At 36.9% G+C, this 22,645-nt stretch overlaps 1 protein-coding gene across 1 annotated transcript in view; it reads left to right on the top strand.

The window, feature by feature from the left end:
• LOC106093407 (homeobox protein araucan) overlaps positions 1-22,645 on the top strand; it is a 60,976-nt gene that overhangs the window by 11,700 nt on the left and 26,631 nt on the right. The window contains exon 2 of the mRNA XM_059371073.1: positions 7,226-7,912. Within this exon, the coding sequence (XP_059227056.1) occupies positions 7,226-7,912 (687 nt within the window). The remainder of the gene's footprint in view (positions 1-7,225; positions 7,913-22,645) is intronic.

Genomic DNA, 22,645 nt, shown 5'->3' with positions numbered 1-22,645 from the left:
CAATGCATTGAAATTGTTTAACAGTATGATATCTAATCAAGTCAATGGGATTTTTTTTTTGAATTTTTGTTTGATGACAGGAAATGCAAAATCAAAATCCGGTTAAAATTGCATACCTTATGTCCCGTAGCAGTTATATCGAAATATGTTCCGATTTGAACCTAATAGGTACAAGTCATTGTTCAATTGTGTATAACTAAATATTGGTTTTTTAATAGCTATATCTAAAAATAAACCGACCTGAACCATATATGACACGGATGTCGAAAAGCCTAACATAAGTCACTGTGTCAACTTTTATAAATACGCCTTTTTTAGGGCCAATACTTTAAATAGAGTAGAGTGACAGCTATATCCAAATCTGGACCGATCTAACTGAAGTTGAAAGAGGATGTCGAAGGGCCTAAAACAACTCACTGTCCCAAATTTCGACGACATCGGACAATAAATGCGCTTTTTATGGTCCCAAAACCTAAAACCGAGAGATCGGTCTATATGGCAGCTATATCCAAATCTAAACTGATCTGTGCCATATTGCAGAAATGTCAAGGGACTTAACTTAACTCACTGTCCGAAATTTCGGCGACATCGGACAAAAAATGCGCCTCTTATGAGCCCAAAACCTTAAATCGAGGCATCGGCCTATATGGCAGCTATATCCAAATCTGATCCGATCAAACCCAAATTGAAGGAAGATGTCGAAGGACCTAAGACAACTCACTGTTCCAAATTTCAGCAAAATCGGATAATAAATGTGGCTTTTATGGGACTAAGAACCTTAATCGGAGAATCGGTGTATATAGCAGCTATATCCAAATATGAACCGATCTGGGCTAAATTAACGAAGGATGTCGAGGGACCTAAGACAACTCACTGTCCCAAATTACAGCAAAAACGGATAATAAATGTAGCTTTTATGGGACTAAGACCCTAAATCAGAGGATCGGTCTATATGGCAGCTATGTATATCCAAATCTGGCTTTTCCTATTGATAAATACATTTTTTATGGCTTCCCCTACAAGATAGGAGACACACTAATTAGCAAATCATTCATAATTGAATATGAGACCCATAAAACGTATTGCCTCATTTAAATTCTTGAACATAAGTTTCGATCTTTTTTTAAGAAAAAATAAAATGATATTCACTTTACCGTGTCCAAAGCAAGCCTCAGTACCGAATAAAGTTTTGGTCCTTGTATATAATCGGGTACTTACAAAAAAAATCCCTACGATAACCGAGGATATGTACTTTGGGCCGAGGGATTTCGATTCTAGGCCATAGTTCTCTCGGGAAGTTTGTGCAAACCTCTGAAAATAAAGCACCTAGAAATTTGTGGGTGTAAGATTAAAGGTTTAGTTAGAACTCTAAATCAAGACTAGTAACCATTTGGTTCCGAATAATAATTGGTGTCTGGAAAAACGTTTGGACTTTACATCAGAGACAATAGACTAAAATAGGATCTGTGTACAGTTTTTGTGGTCACAAGCATATAACAAAGCAAAGATATAGCTTTCAGTGAAGTAACTGCTTAATTAGCCTAAATTCATACTATGTCTGAGTAATACTGTTAAACTTGGAGGCCACCGTAGCTCAGAGTTTAGCATGACCGCCTTTGACGCTGAATGCCTGGGTTCGATTCCGGCGGGAACATCAGAAAAAAATGCTGGCGACATTTGTCGGGTACTTTTCCATGTAAAAACTTCTCTCCAAAAATATGTCGCTCTGCGACACGCCGTTTAGACTTGGCTACAAAAAGGAGGCCCTTATCATTGAGCTTAAACTTGTTAAACCTGCTCCTTAATGAAATATTCATGGGCAAATTTGCATTTTGATATGGTGGATATTGCAATATAGAAGGAGGCGGTTGAGTTTTATTTTGGGAAATAGACCAACTTTAACTGAGCCTGAACGACATTTCTATAAAAACGGAAGAAAGCCGATAGACAAGATTCAGATGCGACTCATTAAAGTTATGCCATGCATAGCAATGTCAAAGGTGCGCAAATCGGATTCATATTTTGTATACCGTATTGCCTAGTGGTCGGGATATTTCAAACTCTTTTCTATTTTCTCTTTAAATAGGCGTCGAGTGAAAGTATTGACCAGTCTTTATACCATATTGTCTAGAGGTTAGGGTATTAAAAACTCGTTTCTACTGGAGGATTCATATAAAGAAAAATTATCATTGAAGTACCAAAAGATTTCAGGCAGTTGTTAGCACTTTTATACTAAGTGCCCAGTCTTTAGGACATTAAACTTCATATTTGGGTCACGACCATTTTTATACCCTCCACCATAAGATGGGGGGTATACTAATTTCGTCATTCTGTTTGTAACTACTCGAAATATTCGTCTGAGACCCCATAAAGTATATATATTCTTGATCGTCGTGACATTTTATGTCGATCTAGCCATGTCCGTCCGTCTGTCCGTCCGTCCGTCCGTCCGTCCGTCTGTCTGTCGAAAGCACGCTAACTTCCGAAGGAGTAAAGCTAGCCGCTTGAAATTTTGCACAAATACTTCTTATTAGTGTAGGTCGGTTGGTATTGTAAATGGGCCATATCGGTCCATGTTTTGATATAGCTGCCATATAAACCGATCTTGGGTCTTGACTTCTTGAGCCTGTAGAGTGCGCAATTCTTATCCGATTGGAACGAAATTTTGCATGACGTGTTTTGCTATGATATCCAACAACTGTGCCAAGTATGGCTCAAATCGGTCCATAACCTGATATAGCTGCCATATAAACCGATCTTGGGTCTTGACTTCTTGAGCCTCTAGTGTGCGCAATTCTTATCCGATCAGAATGAAATTTTGCACAACGTGTTTTGTTATGATATCCAACAACTGTGCCAAGTATGGTTCAAATCGGTCCATAACCTGATATAGCTGCCATATAAACCGATCTTGGGTCTTGACTTCTTGAGCCTCTAGAGTGCGCAATTCTTATCCGATTGAAATGAAATTTTGCACGACGTGTTTTCTTATTATATCCAACAACAGTGCCAAGTATGGTTCAAATCGGTCCATAACCTGATATAGCTACCATATAAACCGATCTTGGGTCTTGACTTCTTGAGCCTCTAGAGTGCGAAATTCTTATCCGATTGGAATGGAATTTCGCACGACGTGTTTTGTTATGATACCCAACAACTGTGCCAAGTATGGTTCAAATCGGTCCATAACCTGATATAGCTACCATATAAACCGATCTTGGGTCTTGACTTCTTGACCCTCTAGAGGGCACAATTCTTATCCGATTTGAATGAATTTTTGCACGAAGTATTTCGTTATGATATCCAACAACTGTGCCAAGTATGGTTCAAATCGGTTCATAAACTGATATAGCTGTCATATAAACAGATCTAGGGATTTGATTTCTTGAGCTTCTAGAGGGCGCAATTTCTATCCGATTTGGCTGAAATTTTGCATGACGTATTTTATTTTTACTTTCAACAACTGGATCAAATAAGGTTCAAATCGGTTCATAACCTGATATAGCTGCCATATAAACCGATCTGGGATCTTGACTTCTTGACCCCTAGAGGTCGCAATTATTATCCGATATGCCTGAAATTTTGTACGTTGGATCCTCTCATGACCATCAACAAACGGGTTTATTATGGTCTGAATCGGTCTATAGCCCGATACAGATCCCATATAAATCGTTCTCTCTATTTTACTTCGGGAGCCCCAATGGGCGCAATTCTTAACGCAACATATAATTTAATTTTGGTCCGAACCGGACCATATCTTGATATCGTTTTAATAGCAGAGTAACTCTTTTCTTATATCCTTTTTTGCCTAGAAGAGATGCCGGGAAAAGAACTTGACAAATGCGATCCATGGTGGAGGGTATATAAGATTCGGCCCGGCCGAACTTAGCACGCTTTTACTTGTTATACCGTATTGTATAGAGGTAAGGATATTCAAAAGTCGTTTCTACTGCAGGCTTTATATATACAAACAAGTAGAAGCGTGCTAAGTTCGGACGAGCCGAATCTTATATACCCTCCATCATGGATCGCATTTGTCGAGTTCTATGCGCGGTATCTCTTTTAGGCAAACAAATAATGAATAAGAACTGTTATGCTATTGAAGCTATATCAAGTTGTAGTCCGATCGGACCATAAATGAATTGAATGCTCTAACATTGTAGAAGTTATTGTGTAATATTTCAGTTCATGCGGATAAGAATTGCACCTTTATATGGGTGCTGTATCAAGCTATTGATCGATTCACACCATATTAGACACGTTTATTGAAGATCATACAAGAAGCCGTACAAAATTTTTGTCAAATAGGATGAGAATTGTGCCCTCTAGAGGCTCAAGAAGTCAAGATCCCAGATCAGCACAGTTATTGGAAGTCATAACAAAACACCTCGTGCAAAATTTCAGCCAAATCGGATGACAATGGCGCGCTCAATTGGCTCAAGAAGTCAAGATCCAAGATCGGTTTATATGACAGCTATACCATATTATGAACCGATTTGAATCTTACCTAACACAGGTGTTTGAAGTGATACCAAAACACCACGTGCAAAATTTCAGTCAAATCGGACGAGATTTGCTCCCTATAGAGGCTCAAGAAGTCAAGACCCAAGATCGGTTTATATGGCAACTATACCAAAACATGGACCGATTTGGACCATTTACAATCCCAACCGACCTGCACAAAAAAAAATATTTGTGCAAAATTTCAAGCGGCTAGCTTTACTCCTTCGAAAGTTAGCGTGCATTCGACAGACAGACGGACGGACGAACGGACATGGCTAGATCAACGTAAAATGACATGACGATTAAAAATATATATACTTTATGGGGCCTCAGACGCATATTTCGGGGTATTACAAACAGAATGACGAAATTAGTATACCCCCATCCTATGGTGGAGGGTATAAAAAAAATGATTGAAGTATGAAAAGATTCCAGGCAGTTGTTAACACTTTTATACCTAAATGTCAAATTGGGGTGACGACCATTTTTATACCGTATTGCCTAGTGGTTGGGATACACGTAACTCTTCTCTAATCCTGGATGTAAGTAACGGAAAGATATCATTTAAGTAAAAAATGTTTTTAATATTAGTTAAAATATAATAATACCATATTGTCTAGAGGTTAGGATATCGGGAACTATTCTCTGCTCAGTATTTAAATTGGCATCAAATGAGAATATTAACATTTTTTACCGTATTGTCTAGTGATTAGGATATTTTAAACTCTGCTCCACTTAAGGATTTAAATACAGAAAAATAAATATTTAAGCATAAAAAGATTCTTAATATTAATTAACATTTTGTTATACCGTATTGTCTAGTGGTTAGGATATTGGGAACTTTTATTTGTATGATGGAATGGCATGCAAAGACATGTCAAAATTATTGTTATAGGCGACACGTACATCAACCAATGTTTTGTTGTTTTGGGACCATTGGAATGTCCTCAATCCCAAAAATTGCTATTTTAACATAAATATTTGTGTAGTGTTTCAAAAGTAATCGCGAAATCGCAAAAATAATTTCAGTGGTGAAAAACGAAACGTACCAGCCTTTGGGAAGTATCCATTTTATATAATACCGTATTTCCTAGTGGTTAAAATACTCCTGGTATAGAGAACTCTTCCATATTCCAGGTTACAAGAGCTAAAAAAATACAAACTCGATTATAGTGGCAATCAAATACGTATTATTTTGGATTAATGGCTAGATTTTTCCATACTTCAATATTTTTAAACATTATTAAAAAGTGAATTTCTAGACTTTCCCTTTCTCATTCAATAATTTAACAAAAAAAAAACTCCTCTCAGTTTCCGTTTTGGCCCCCCATAGACATAAAGTCTATGAACTCCAAACTAGTTAATTATTGATTTAATTCATTTTTGTCATATCTTAAAAATTCAATCTTGTATTAACGCTGATAAAGACAATCGACCCTGCCTTCAGTTGACAATATATTTGATGACAGAACACCAAGTAACGAAAAAGGGTTTTGATGTGAGTGACACCAAATGTGTAACTGATTAATAATAAGGCTGCGGCATTTGTTTGGTCTTTCTTCGGCCTCATGTTTTGTGAGTCTCTTTGTAAACAATCGCCTAGCTGACTGTTGGGATTGTGATTGTAAACGAATGAGTGGCTTTTATCGGGACAATCTGGCTAAAGATTAAATATAAACAAAACGCCGGTGTTTATTACAGAACAACAAACGGCCCAAGCCCCTTCAGAGTGTTCTGTGTGTACATAATCAAATGGAATGGTAACAAATTTTTCGACTAACTCCACTAGCCCGAGAAACGGTAGTTTCGGCTGGGTGAGAAAATCACAGCAAAGTAAACCCCCCAAAAAATAGCCATAAAATTGTAACAAAACTTTTCGAAAATGGAAAAAATCGAAAAAAACAACTAAAATAAATAAAAGTTAACTGATAAAAATCATATTAAATGTAACTACTAAAAGTATTGACAACACCAGGCAATCGATGATTACAAGAGGCATTTACCGCCGCTTTTAAGTTCTCAAAGAGGTTTTGGGTTAAACACTACAGCTAGTAAAGTGAAGATTTTTTTTTCTGTTATACCAATTGAAGTAACAAACAAGTTTAGGCATCTCCCCATTTGACCAAGTAAAGAGGTGGCCTGTCCATTTGTGTTCTATGGTAAAATATCAACAGTTGTGTAATTTTAAATCATCGATGTCAATCGTAAAAGTTTACATTTGATTTGGGAATGCAGACAGACGACGGACCAACGGACGGACGGTCTAAGTACACAGTTTATATATCTGAAAGCATTGCAGCTAGGTCTGCGTCATGCAGCTAAAGGTGCCTGCCTTTCAGTTTTCTGATTAGTGACACATGTACATGATGTGTCGGTTTACATAAAAGAGAATGTAAAGAAACCAGAAAGTCGTTATTGTCAGCGATTAAAAGTATTGATATTTATATTTGTCTACTAGCCACTTTATAGTTTTTTATGGTCTTTGTACAATGTCTTGTAGTGATTTTTCTTTCTTTGTCAAAACCCTTTCTCATGGTAGCCCGCCCTGCTAGTGTTTTGTGATAAGTCTATGGTTAGTTAATTAAAAAATAAAAAAATATAAAACTCTATGCAAGTTGAGCGAGACAGTAGCCTTCTTGTTATCTTTTTCGGTTTTAATAAAGCCGATTTTAATTATTTTTTTGATTTTAACAAATTCAATTTGTTTTTTGATATATTGCAGAATGCCGTTTCAACTCGACCAAGTGCATCGCCCACCTCAACACAAACACCTCTGCACCAACAAAGCCTGCAAACCCAACCAACTAATCTAAGTACCACCAACCATCACACAAATCATACGGCGTCATCACTGACCCTCAACGCCACAGCCGTTGCCGCCGCCGCCGCTGCAGCAGCCGCTGCTGCCGTTGTTGCCGCCGTGCCGTCATCAACCGCCTCATTAACCACGCCCTCTGTTGCCAACGCAATGGCAGTCACGTCAACAGTACCGCCGGGCGCGCGTTCCATCTCACCCGCCACACCATACAGCACCTCCTCGTCGGCGTTATCCTCAACGGGGCCAGGTTCCGCAGCCGCCGGCCCTCCACCGCCTACATCAGTATTACCTGGACCATTGGCTCCGGGTTCGGCGGGAGCGCCGCCACCACCACCCCTACCCGGTGCACCAGGCTCGGGCCCTGGTTCGGGAAGTCGTTGTTGTGATACGGGTCGTACGATTTACACAGATCCCGTTAGTGGTCAAACAATATGCTCCTGCCAATATGACATTTTAAGCTATCAAAGACTAGCCGCTGCCGGAGGTTTAGTTGCCGGTCCCGGTGGTGTGCCCATGGGTGTATATCCAGAAGGCATGTCAGCGTATCTAACGGGTATGGGTGCTGAACAGCCACCGTTCTATGCGAATCCGGTAAGTGTGAGAAATAGATGTAGTAAACTTTTGTATTACACATGATAGATAAGTAACGGAATATGCGTAAAAAAATGATCAAAAACTACAACCTTAACATAACCTAGAAAATCAAATCTTAACATAACCTAGAAAATCAAATAATAAGTTGTGTCCATGTCACTGACAGTTAAATAGTTCAGTCGTGTTTTAATGGATCTCCCTCCTAATACACTTTGCGCCAAGTGCTTTAAGGCTTTAAGTGCCAAATCGATAGCCTGCCACGTTTGTAGAGCTAAATATCATTTTTTCTGTGCGGACATTGATGCAAATATTGCCGAACTTTTTATTAAAAACGCGAACTTAGTTTTCAACTGCAATGATTGTTTGCGTCTCACTTCTAATCTAATTGCTGGCATTTCATCTTTAAAAACTGAAGTAAGAGAACTCAAGCTCTTAATCGACTCTTCACTGAGAGCAGAAGTGCACGAATTGAAGCAAATAATAGAGAACAACAAGCAAACTGAAAAAAAACAACGGCATCAACATAACTCCAATCTTAATACTGCAGCAGTGAGGAGCCGTGATGTTGTTGGTAAGGTTCAAAGTACAAATGCCCCTGTCGCTGCTGCTGTCGAGCATTCGTTGAACGTAAACAACAGCCAACATGTTGTGCCATACGCGTCATCTGTATCATCGCTTAACACAGTAGATGCTAATGCTGTTGATAATGATGATGCTGTGTTTGAAGCCAACGTCCTACCTAATTCTAATTGGGTGCGTGTCCAGAGGCGTAGAAAAAGAAAGGATAAGGTCATTTATGGTGAAAATAATACAACAAATGAATTGGATGTTGTTATTTCTAAGAAATGGGTGCATATTTCATCTTTTAAGCCATCAGTTACGAGCGAGCATATCACTGACTTTATTCAAAAGAATGCTAACATTGCAAAGTCTAATATGGAGTGCTATGTGCTTGTGAAAAAAGATGTTGACATCAATAGTTTAAAACGCGTCAACTTTAAGCTTGGTGTTACATCTAATCATTACGATGACGTCATCAACCCAAAGTTATGGCCTACTGATATTAGAATTCGTCCATTTATAAATTTTCAAAAAATGGCAGTGGAATCGCTTCCCCATTGATTAATGAGGTGCATGGTTTAAAAATTTACTACCATAATCTGTCTGGTATGCGTACGAAATCCAAGGATGTTTTTGATTTCTCCAATCAATTGAACTATGATGTTATTGCTCTTGTTGAAACCTGGTTGAACGATGACTTTTGTGATGCTGAGTTCTTCGATCTAAATTTATTTGCTGTTTACCGTAAAGATAGAAATGTTTCAAGGACTGGATATTCTAGAGGAGGTGGTGTGCTCTTGGCCGTTAAATCTCAATACAAGTCAAACTTATGTGGTTTGGATGATGACAGCGGATTATTAGACCAAATTGCTGTATGCATAAATGGTTTAAATCTTAGCGTTGTATTATGTTTGTCTTACATACCCCCAGGTAGTAGTGCATCTATTTATTCGAAGCATATTGATAATATTTTTGCTATTGAAGTAAGCATGGGGTCGAAAGCTAATATTTGTGTTATGGGTGATTTTAATTTACCTAACATTTGTTGGTCAAAATTTGACGACAATCATTTTTTAACGCCCACTAATGTAAACAAGGATTACGAGGTCAATTGTATTGATACTTTATTAAGTTTAAATCTTGTTCAAATTAATCATTTTTCTAATCAACTTCACCGATTTCTTGATCTTATTTTTGTTCCAAATGATTTTAAATTTAATGTTTATGAATGTTTGGCTCCAATTTCCCCATCTAATCTACATCATATGCCTATTGTTGTTGAAGTAGGTTATTTTAACTTTCTAAAATCATCACCGTCTCAAAATCTGGCTCTAAATTATAACGTTTGTGATTTTAATATGTTGAATTCAATTCTTGGCTCCATTGATTGGATAAAAATATTTAATGATAAAACATCATCAGTTTGTTATGATTTTTTTATAGAAAAAGTCTCTGATATACTTAAATCTAATGTTCCGTTTAAGAAAAATAAGCCACATAAACTGCCTTGGTATACGACAGGTCTTAAGAAACTTAAAAATTTACGAAATAAATTTCATAAGCGCTTTTTGGCGCATGGTGATCCAGAAGATTTGGTCCAATGCAAGCATTATCAACGTGAATTTAATTTTTTAAATAAATTCCTCTATAAGCAATACATTCTGGATAAAGAGAATGAAATTAAAGCCAATCCTAAAAGCTTTTGGTCTTATGTTAACTCTAAAAGGAAAACATCTGATATCCCATCTACTCTCACATATAATGGCTGTACATCAAAATCTGGTGTGGACGTGGTTAATATGTTTGCTTCTTTTTTCAAATCTAATTTTGATTCTCCCGTAACAAGTAGCGCGGCAGTCCTTGATTCTGTATCTGCTATTAATTTGGCAAATATTTCTGTTTCGGATGAAGATGTGTTGGACGCTATTTTTAATATTAAGAATAATTTTAAACACGACGCCGATGGCCTTTGTGCTTATTTTCTAAAAAAGTGTTCTATTTGTGTAGCTCCAATTTTAACTTTCATTTTCAATCTCTCTATTAAGGAGGGTATATTTATTAATAGATGGAAAGTAGCATCAATTACCCCAGTTTTTAAAGGTGGCAGAAAAGACGATGTAACTTGTTACAGGCCAATTGCTAAATTGTCGTGTGTTTCAAAAGTGTTTGAGCATGTTATTCACAAAAAATTGTTTTTTATTTGCAAATCATTTATTTCTCCCCATCAGCATGGATTTTTTTCAGGAAGATCAACTTCAACTAATTTGGTTCTCTTTACAGAATATTGCCTATCTGCCTTTGAACGTGGCTGTCAAGTTGAAGCCATTTACACAGATTTATCAAAAGCTTTCGATAAAGTATCACATTCTATATTGCTCGATAAATTACAAGAATTAGGGTTTCATTCCAATTTTCTTTCTTGGATCGCTTCATATCTTCACAACAGAGTGTGTACAGTAAAGGTGGAGAGTTTTGTATCTTCACCTTATATTCAAACTTCCGGTGTGCCTCAGGGTAGTATCTTGGGGCCACTTCTTTTTATTTTATTCATAAATGGCATTTCCTCATGCTTTTCAACATCTAGATTTCTGCTCTATGCTGATGATTTAAAAATATTTCATAAAATTGAGTCTATGTCTGATGTCTTCGATTTACAGAATGACTTGGACAATCTGCTGAGTTGGTGTATTAGCAACAAGCTTCTTATAAATTTATCGAAATGTGCTCACGTCTCTTTTTACAGATTGCGTCATCCAATCCAAACTTCATTTAAAATTGGTAATTGTGTACTTAAAAAATCAACTTCAGTTCGCGACCTGGGTGTGATTTTTGATTTCTCCTTGTCCTTTGTTCCACATATTGACTATATAATACCTGATGCTTATAAGGTCCTTGCTTTTATTAAGAGAAATTGCTTTGATTTTTCTGATCCTAACACTTTCAAGATATTATATACAACTTTTGTTAGATCAAAGTTGGAGTATGCCGCCATCATTTGGGATCCTTATTGTATTTCGCATATCGGTCGTATTGAACGAATTCAAAAACTTTTTTCTAAATTTGCCCTTAGGCCTTTGTTTCCTTTGGAGCATCCACCATATCGGTCGCGATGTTTGTTACTGGGACTACAGAGTTTGGATTGCCGTAGAAAATTTCAGTCTGCTTTATTTATTTTTGATTTGATTAATAATCGTGTCGATTCTCCCGATTTGTTGGCTTTAGTTCCGTTTTCTGTTCCAGTAAGGAGTTTACGATTTACTGATTTATTTAGTATTAAATTTCATCGTTGCAATTATGCCCGCAATGGACCACTAACACGCTCATTTTTAAATTTAAATCGAATTAATTTAAATTTTCAAAAAGAATCGAAGCCAAGTATTGATTTTAGCACATCTAAAGAAGTATTTAGGTCAAGTTTATATTGCGCTTTTCCCCTAACATAGTTTTTGTAAATATATTTATATTTTTTGAATTTAATCTTAGTCTGTAAGGATATGAATTCCATTGACTATAATAATAAATAAATAAATAAATAAATAAATAAATCAAAGCAAGAAGATTACAAACTTTTCTAACATCCGTATTGTCTAGTGATAAGGATATACATTTTTATACCCACCACCATAGGAGAGGAGAGGCCACCGTAACGCAGAGGTTAGCGTGTCTGCCTATGATGCTGAACGCCTGGGTTTGATTCCCGGCGCGCCGTTCGGACTCGGCTATAAAAAGGAGACCCCTTATCATTGAGCTTAAACTTGAATCGGACTGCAATCATTAATATGTGAGAAGTTTGCCCCTGTTCCTCAGTGGAATGTTCATGGGCAAAATTTTCAATTTACCATAGGAAGGAGCAGGGGGTATACTTATCTGGTCATTCCGTTGGTAACAACTCGAAATACCCTGTTTTACCAATAGAAGGCTAGGTCACTTGTGAAAACATAAAGTGGATAGGCCCCATGAAGGAGAAGAAAACTTAAACAAAGAATGAATGTAAAAACAGAACAAGTTGACATCCTTGAGGCCAAGTTCTGCCAAAAATTGAAAAATGTTATGTCGACTGATCGCTTGGCGTAACCTTATTCAGTGAATCCTGCTCGAAAAATGGATTTTCGGCCTCGTTGATCTAGCCATGTCCGTCCATCTGTGGAAATCATGATAGCTGTCGAACGTGTAAGGCTTGCTGCTCGAAATTTCGCACAGATACTTATTTTTGATTATGGTCTTTGGGGATTGCAAATAGACCTTATAGGTTCCGATTTGGATATAGCTTCCATATAAAGTGGTCCTTCCAATTGAGCTGAAATTTTGCATGTAGTGTTCCGTTACGGTTTCCAGCAACCGTGCCAAATATGGATGAAATCTGTCTTTGACCTTATATAGCTATCATATACACACACATTTCCCGATTTGACATCTTAAGTTCCAGGAAGCCGCAAATGCTTACCGACTTGGCTGAAATGTTGCGATAAGTACTGTCCAAATCGGTCAGTAGCCTGCTATCGCTTCCATATTAACCGATCTCTCGACTAGCCTTCTACGGCCCCTATAAGATTAAATGTTTGCCGGATTTGGCAGCAATGTTTAGCAGAATCCATGCTGGTGGGTTTGCAATACACGGCCGGTAGCACGTTTTTACGTTTTTTTTTTTTTATGTAATGGAGAGACATATTTGATCTCTAGTATGAATCGTATTCTCAAATATTGTTCTAGAATTGTATAGAATTTTAAATTGGACAGGAATGTAGGGTGAGATTTCATAGCGTTTTGGTGATCACTTCCAGATATCTTTCTAAACTTGTGCTATCACATAAAATTTTTAGGTAAACAACTACCGACAATCAGTCAATTGTTGAACAAACTTGCTTTGACTCTGAACCGGATTCGTGCTCATAACCTAATTAACTGGGTGTCGGCCCAAAGCAGGGCAAGGAAGACTAGGAGAGCAAACGACTTGGCTGTCAGAAGATTGCCATCGACAAATTTGGTAAATACGAAGCTTAGACAGTGCCGCTTCATGTTGAGATGGGCGAAAAGCCCGCTTGTAGCAATGCAGTACAGTCCGTAGGATGTCTAAAATCCTTTGGAGAAATGAGGAAAGTAACAAAACAGAGAGATCAGAAGGGATAATAGTTTGGCTTCCGCCATCATTTCGGAATACATAGGACTATGGGTGCGGCAGTGATAGATTGTTTAAGGGATTGAAGAAGGACACCGAAACGTGGGAGTATATTTGGCTTTCGCTGACAAATACCAGATACGAACTAACTTAGGAGCATACATTGGAAAACTACAAGGAAGTCTGTGGTAGCACAAATTTTCTGAACAGATTTTAGGTTGACAGAAGGTCGAATAGTTGACACTTTCTGGTACTGAAATGAGCTTATTTAACCCAGTTAACATTGATCGATAGTATGCTTGGATATATCAGTTCAGTTGGAAGAAAATTCTTGAGTTGAGTGTTTATCAGCCGAATATACGCCTAAAAAGTATACCGTATTGTCTAGTGATTGGAATAAATAACTCAAATATCGCTACTGAGTGGTTAGAATACAATAAGGTCCATCATTCCATGCTGGTAGAGTAAACTATTGTGTTGAGTGTATATTACCCGTATGTATTGAGGCCATTATGGCGCAGAGTTTAGCATGTCCGCCTATGACGCCCCCTATCCCCTTACTAGTGCTGGTTACATTTGTGAGTTTTAACATGGCAGGGTTAAAACTTTTCTTCCAAGTGGAGTCACTTTGCGGCACGTGTTCTGACTCGGCATAAAAAAAGGAGGCTCCTTATCATTGAGCATAAACTTGAGTTCGACTGCACTCATTGATATGAGAGACGTATCCCCTGTTCCTTGGTGGAATATTCATGGGAAATTTAGTTTAGTACTGACTATAAAGAATACCGTATTGTCTAGTGATTAGGATAAAAAAAACTCAGATATCGCTATGGAGCAGTTAGAATAAAAAATTATGCTTCATCAATTCATGTTGGTAAGATCAACCATTGAGTTGAGCTCATATTACCCACATGTAACGGCTATATTGAATACCGTATTTTTTAGTGATTAGGCTGTTTATCCTAATTCCGGTGTTGGTACGTTACGCCATTGGGTTGAGTGGATACGCCTGGTGGCATTGCCAAAGTCAGATTCTTTTACTTCTAATTTCTAAACTTGAGGACCATTTGTTCTAATGCAGAAATGAGGATAAATTGTTATGAAATGGCTTAATCTGGAAAATAAAAATTAAATAATGTGTGAGCAACAATGAAATTGAAAAAAATGTTCTCTATCAATTAGCATGAAGGAACATTGATGCAGTTGCAAAAAACTTTGTTTTCTTTCGGTTATTGCTGTAATTGTTTGGGTGGGCCCCGATTTAGCTTTTTCTGTAATAACTATCTGTTTACCACAAACATGTAACTAGAAGGTCTTTTTGAGTGAAGCAAATTGTTTAATAATTTCCCAGAAATTCATTGCCTATTTGCTTCACAACTCTTCACAACTGAAAGTATATACCCAATTTCTTCCTCAAATCACTTTGTTGTCTCAAAACCAAAGTATGAGGAAAAAGGAAGGCACACTCTTGCTTGCGGTCATGTGTTTGACTCGTGCTGTTTTGCCAAGTGGTTTGTAGGAAAACTCTCAAACTCAAACATATGGTATGCATTTTTTTCAAAAGAAATTTTGTCTTAATTTGTTTTAGCAAAAAGTGAAAGATATTTCAAATCGAAAAACAAAAAACCCAAACTGTCTTAGATTCCACTCAAATCGTTTATTGTCTGGACGCCATAACAAAACTGTGACTTAATGTGAGTCAATTTGTTGTGACAACTATTTCCGTCTCATCTTAAAAAAGAAAAAATAACAAAAAACGTTCAATCACTAACAAAAAAACACTAAACTAATGAATTTTTAAAATCCAGGTGACAACATTAAGATTTTTGTTTGCCATTTTCTGCATCACAATGGCTTTACTAATATGATAGACACATAAATCTTGGGATTTTATTAAACCAGCCAGAGGTTTGAATGGTATCCAGCAAATGCTGAGCTTATGGCGTCTTCTTAAAGACCTCACAAGCGAAAGAGATAGGGCGAAAAAATTTTTTATGAAACGTTTGAATGGATATGTCATTAGTTTTATGGTTCTTACTATACTACAGCAGCCATTATTGTTTAGTTATTTATAGTGATTGTTTTTTTCTCGTTTCTTCCAATTTTATCTTAAACACCTCTAATCGGTTTATAACATCAGTCAGCAAGCTGAACACCCAAAAACTATACCAAGCTACAATCATCATAAAGTCCAGCAGAGACAAAAAAAAAAAAAAAACAAAAAACGATCAACTCAAATGGTTTTGATTGAAATTATTGACTTTAATTTTTTTTTGTATGGCATTTTTTTATTTTTTCGCTTCATCTATCCATACAGATTTTTGTGCATATAATTTGTTATGCAAATTTCTCATTTGATGTTTAATGTCGTTTTTGTTAAACAACACATATTCTCAGCGCCAACAATCTTTAACAACCTTATGGGGGATAATAGGGGGCAGAAGTATAACAAAAACAACAACAAATATACATCATTAACAAACAACCAACGACAAACGGGCAATTTTTGTTTTATTGTCTAACAGTCACTTGGTGGTTTTTTCTTCAGTTTCTTACGGAAAATGTTTAATGTCGTTGACGTGGAGCAATAGAAACTGGTTTTCATTATGCCAATGCGAGAAAATAAATCCCAGCCGTTGTTTTTTTTATGCAGATTGTTTTTCTTTTATTTGGCTCTAAAGACTATTGCAGTTTTATTTTGCCTATAACAAACAAGGATCGAGATTTTTTTATGGATAAAAATTAAGAGCTATGGAAAATAAACGTGGTCTTCTAATGATTTGAAATAATTTAATTGGTGAAATGAGTTTCTTTAACACACCAAATCATCAAAATTTTATACAATCTGAGGTAGAGTTGAGGCATAAGTGGTATATTTTGGAAGAATTATATTTGAAGAACCATGTTTCATGCAAATTATCTATATGCCAAAAAAAGACATTTTATGATGTAAGCATTTTGAGAATTTTTAAAATCTTATGTTGGTTTTTATTTCTTAATTTTCGTATATCACGCCTGTCAAAATTTGAGATTTTTTAAGCCGCTCTTATAAGTGACTATCATGAACAGTCTGTTAGAGATTCTATCCAACTGGAGCTTTCGATAGTTATGTGAATGATGTGATGATACTTCTGAAGAATCTTGCACGCTAACTATAATAAATTGTATTGTTCTTTGCGGTAAAATGTAATGTGGAACTTTATTTCATGATGCGCAGTACACAACGCCTGTCAAAATTTGAATCACTCCTACTGGTGACTGTAACAACCAGACTACTGAGAATTATATTCAGCAAAAAGTTTGAACTCACATCTTCAGCAATATATGTAAAAATATTTCGAAAAAGGGATGCATTTTTGTTCTTTGTGGCAAACTATAATGAGGAACTTTTTTTCATGATGCGCAGTACACAACGCCTGTCAAAATTTTAGTCACCCCTGCTGGTAACTATAACAACCAGACTTCTGAGCATTATATTCAGCAAAACGTTTGAACTCAAATCTTCAGCAATATATGAAAAAATATTTCGAAAAATATTTCAAACTGTCAAGGCTCTCGGCTTTGCCATTGATAGGGACTCAAGTTATGACCCTTTACGAGCAAGGGGATAATTTACAAACTCCCAAAACAGTCATAGTCTTGCAAGCTTGTCTGCAATTCAATTCCTTTATTCATCTTTGTGGCTTGGCTACCAGAACAGGTGAATTTGGAATTATTTTGTCATATCATTGAGACTGAGACGATAGAGGACGGTTTTTGAATTCAGAAAATAGCTGCTGATTTTCTGATGGTCTCGAGCAATATTCGAACCCTGTCATTCAGCGTCATAAGTGGACATGTTAATCTCTGCGCTAGGGTAGCCACCAATTTCATAAATTAGAGGAGCGTATAACATTTAAATTTGTTGACAGACGTTGTGTACTTTACATCTTAAAATTAGAACCGGTCAAAAATTTGTCGGATTTTAAAGTTTACCCTAACCTTAAAGAATAGGGTGCGGCAAACTGTACATCTAAAAAAAAAAAAAAGAGGAAACGCGATTTAGCCCGTCTCAACCCTTTCAAGCATACATCAAATTTAGAGATAAGCTTCTTGAATGCTGTAATAATTCTAATACAAATCTCGAAAGCATTGACTTGTTAGGAATTCTGTCAGCTTCATGCATCCCTTAATCCTCTTGCATTTTAGCCGCCTGAGTTGGTTTAAGCCTGGTGTAGCGTAGATCATAAGAGAGATTAACCATCTTTGGCACAACCTCACTTGCCGCACCTATCCGGTGTAGTTGTGTTGCAACCCTATGTATCCTGAGTAGACGCAGAGGGTCGAATTGATTTCCTTCTTACTCTCTCTCTCTCTCTCATTGTCTTCTCTGCCTTGTCGCGATCAGAATTTCCCCCAATGATCTTTGTTGTCCCCTTATCAGCCCCTTTGTTCTAACATGCCGCTTGGCTCTAAGGTTGTCTGACCTATTATTTCCAAAATCGCAGACGTTTTTCGCTTACCCAAAGTACCCAAAGTGCAGAGAATGTTTCACACATTCCCACAAGGTACGCAAGGTCGCACCAGTCTTGTTGAGTGTGGATAATGTTCCATTTATTAGAAGCGTAAAATACCATGCTATATGGTGCTGCAGTCTGGTAGACGTCATACATGAATCAAACTACTGTTTAGTAATTAGCTGTATCCAAAGGATGGTTTGCTTTACAACACAACCGCACTGAAGGAAATATCATCTGATGCACTGAAGAGAATGCTACACTTTATACATCTGGGCATTGTGGCTAGACAATTTTGCACAGATACTTCTTATAGATGTAGGTCGTTTGGGATTGCAATTTGGGCCGCTTTTCGTGCCCAAATTTTCACCTGATTTGGTTGAAATTTGACCGAAAATTCTATCGTATGCCTCATCAGTGCAAAGTTTTATTCGAAACGGTCAGTATGGAGATATAGGCCCCCCTAAGTACTGATATCACGACATGACTTCTTGGGACCATTGAAGCCTCAATCAACTCCCGCTTTGATAGCTAAAATATAATTCAAATTCAAAGGGTACATTTTAGCGGAATCCACGGCGGTGGGTGAGATTGGGCCCAGCCGAACTTATCACGTTTTAGTTCTTAAAGTTATTGCGGTTCGAAAATTATTTTTTGAAAAAGTTTGAACTGTGACAGTAGGGCTGACAGCAGGGTCAGAACTGAATGATGTGATGGAAAGCTTCCTTTAAATTCTTAAACCTTCTCAAGTTTCCATTTATCGAATTTTGTGGACATTTTCCCTGCTTTTGCTTAAGAAATTATTATTTTTTCTTTTAAATTTTCTATTTAAGTATTCTTGCCTCTATATGGGGATTACTAAAAACTTTAGTTTGGGCTTTGCAATTTCTTTATTTAAAAATTCTTTCTGTCTTTTCCTTTTTTAAATTATTTTCCCAAAGGACATATCCTAAAGCTTTTTTCATTTGCTTGCCTCAGACATTTTGCCTTGCCTTAACTAGTCCCTGGAGTAGTATTTTTATTTTCTTTGTGAAAAACGAAAACAGCAAAATGAACTTTTGTTTAGTTTAGGCAAATATTAGCCTGACATTTTTAGCCGTTTTCGCGACAATATTGACAAATCACTGTATTCGTAGTATGCTTGGCAAAGAAAACTTCTATTTATGCTGACATTTTGCCGAACAAGCAAGACAAAGCCAAGTCCTTAGTTTTCTTCCCCCCAATGGAATAGTATCATAGACATAAAGGACGAGAATGTAACACAAATTTGCTTGCCACCAAAAGTACGGTGGTTAGTTATAACATTTTGCCTAACTCACCATATACAATGGCAACATAGACGCCAATACCTTCATATAAAAAAAGGACAAATGGCAAAAAAGGAGGAGTTTTGTTAGGGGTTTGTTTGTTTTTTTTTTTGTTTGAGTGGTCTTCTTCTTCTACATGGTTGTTTTGGTTGGTTTATAGGAAAAAGCTCCCCTAAGGATATGTGAACATTTATGGATACATACTTGGCGATGCAGCTATGATTGTGGTGGTTGAAGGGGTGGTTTTTTAGTATCACAAGATTTTGAAATGAAGATTTTTGTATTGTAAAAAAAAAATCGAAAAAGGAATATTTTAAAATCACAATAGGAAAGAAATCCACAAAAAATTGGACTTGTGTCTTATAGGTCAAAAGGATTTATCAGAGGGTCAGACTTTTCTTCTTAGAGCAATTGCTTTGCAGCACACGGAAATCTGCTTGGCAGGTAATATGGCCTGGCAAAGCTTTAAGGGTGGTACCATATGCGCTTTTAGCGAAATTTTCTCATGATTACTTTTTATTAGATAATAGATTTTGAAGCAAAAAAACTTGATGATTTCATGCAGCAGGACATTCCCTCACTACTTATGAAAAAAAGTTTCGTAAAAGTATTATGTTATCATTGAGATTTTTGTAGTAACCGTGAAAAACATGTGCTTTCACTTATGAAAAACGATTATAATACCAGACGTTACATTAAAATTTTTTAAACTCACCACAATTGGATTGGGGTATTTCTAATCTAATCTAATCATTCCGTTTGTAACACCTCGAAATATTGATGTAGGACCCCATAAAGCAGAAATATTCTTTATCGTCTCGAAATTCTGATTCGAACTATCCATGTCCGTCCGTCCGTCTGTCGAAATTGCGATAGCGATAGAACGCGTAGAGCTAGCCACTTGAAATTATGCACATATATTTTATGTTGATATAGGTCATTGGGCATATCGGTTGAAATTTGGATATAGCTCCCATATAACCAATCTCCCGATTTGATTTCTTGAGCCCTTACAAGCCTCGATTTTCATCCGATTTGGCTGAAATTTTGCATATAGTGTTCTGTTATGACTCTCAACAACTGCGCGAAGTACGGTCCAATTCGGTCTATAACTAGATATAGCTGCCTTATTCTAGCAGAATCCATGGTGGTGGGTTCCCAAGATTCGACCCGGCCGAACTTAGCACGTTTTTACTTGGTTTTATTTATTTCTTCGCATCTTTCTTCCAAACCGAAGTTCTGTCACTCTAAAACAACACCCTATATGAAAACTGTGGGTTTATATGAAAGGTTAGACTGTTTCTGTTATCCCTCTCCCTTATTTTTTTGGCTTTCAATAGAACGAGCTCCTGTTTTTTTTTAGTAAAAAAAGAAATATCTCAAGTATGTTTTGCTAAACAGTCTTTTGAAAATTTTATTTGCTTGCTAGGAAAAAAAGTAGCCTTAACACAAAGAAAAACAAAACAGATTGGCTTTATTTGTTGAGCTTTCCCTATGGCCTCTTCTTCTTCTTCTTGCCTTGCCACTTTCCTGTGAAGTGTTTGGGGGCCTTCTTGGTGCGTTGATGGAATTATGGCCAACACATTTTATGGCAGTGGCTATGGAGCAGCCAGCCATCTAGGCAAACTTTATGCATTTAACAAATTTGGGCGCCACATTATGCCGCGATAAGTGGTGTTGCTTATTCAGCCTAAACAAAATTCACACTCATAGCCAAAAAAACACGGAGAGAGAAAGAAAAAGAGAAGAAGAGAAAGTGTTAAAAATAACATAATTTTGTGTGTGTGTGTGTGTGTTTCAAACCAATGAAGATTATCCTTCAAAAATAAATGGGCGATCAAAACAAAACAACACAGAAAACCAAAAGCAGCCACCATATGCCAGTCGAAACTACTTGAGCGCGGCGGAGCACATGCAACATGGAGATGGCTGGCTGCCTAGGCTAATCTCGTATGGTCTATATGGGCCCTATGTTTACAGACAAACATGGATCGTGGCTGTGAAGTGCGTGCCCACAGATATACACATGCTGTCACCGCTTGTTGTGTTGACAAATTTATTAATAAGGCTTTAATAGGGCAAAAGGCAAACAGTATTTCTGTGTTAGCTAGAGAAATGAAATCCCCATTATAAGCAATTCAAAACTCATTCAACATAAACAGCTCAACTTGGCGTGCACATGTGGGCAATTCAAGTGTTATTACACCCAACAACAATAACAGCAACAGAAAAAAAAGCAGAAGATCAGTCAATTAAAACAGAATTCCCTTTAAATTATCCCCGCATACAAAACAGACGGTTTATATTTTTTTCATGATTTAATTTTGACGGCAAGTCAAACGTTTTAGATTTTTTTTTTTGCTCCCAGCTTCTGACTTTCCGCTTTTCATTCATTCATTTATTCACTCAGTCATACCTTCGTCGGCATTGTCACTTTTTTGTGACAGATAATGTCAAAGTAATGACTTCTTTAAGTCCCCCTGACATTTTGATAATGATGTTCTTCTGCTATGCCAATGATGGGCATAACTCCCTATGTCGAGTGAGTTGTGTTTCGTAGAAACTTGTGGCAGCAACAGCAATGGCAACTAAACAGCGCCTAGTCCAAAATTTCATTTCATGCTGGTAATGAAAAATTGTTCCACTTTCATTTGGTCTGAGTGCTTTACCAATCTCATTACCACCACCCTCGTCAAAGCCCCATGTCTTTTACGCTGCAAAGCAGGGGCAGACAGGGTGGCTAAGCATATTTCACAGTTTTTAAATGACTAATTATATGGTGGCATAGCGTTGCGCGCAGAATGATTTATAATCGTTGCCCTCTATACATACTCTGTGTGTGTGTGAGAGAGGGTGGGCCCATATAGCCTACGGATGATATATATTATCCAAATTAATTAGTTATGAAGTGCTAGTGTCAACATGGTTGATATACATCACTGCTCCCCAAAAGAAGTAGCAGCAACAGCAACAATGGGGCATGCCACCTTATATTTATAACACAAAAGACGCGAATAGTCAAAAGCATAAAAAATCTACACAATGTAGATATGACTTAATCTAGACAGAGAGATTTTGAGCATTAGGAATATTTAAAAAGTCTCAAAGGCAGCTTACCTTTGAAGAAGCAAAAGAAACAAGTCTGAAAAAACACAAAAAATATTTATTAGTTAAAAATCTCTTCAATTAATTACAAATTTTGTATATATCAGCAAATAATCAAAACATCAAACAACTCCTTGTGAAAGCA

Source organism: Stomoxys calcitrans, chromosome 1 (genome assembly GCF_963082655.1).
Source record: "Stomoxys calcitrans chromosome 1, idStoCalc2.1, whole genome shotgun sequence".
Classification (NCBI taxonomy): Eukaryota; Metazoa; Arthropoda; class Insecta; order Diptera; family Muscidae; genus Stomoxys; species Stomoxys calcitrans.
Note: the sequence above shows the minus strand (reverse complement) of the source record. Positions and strands in the feature narration are given on the sequence as shown.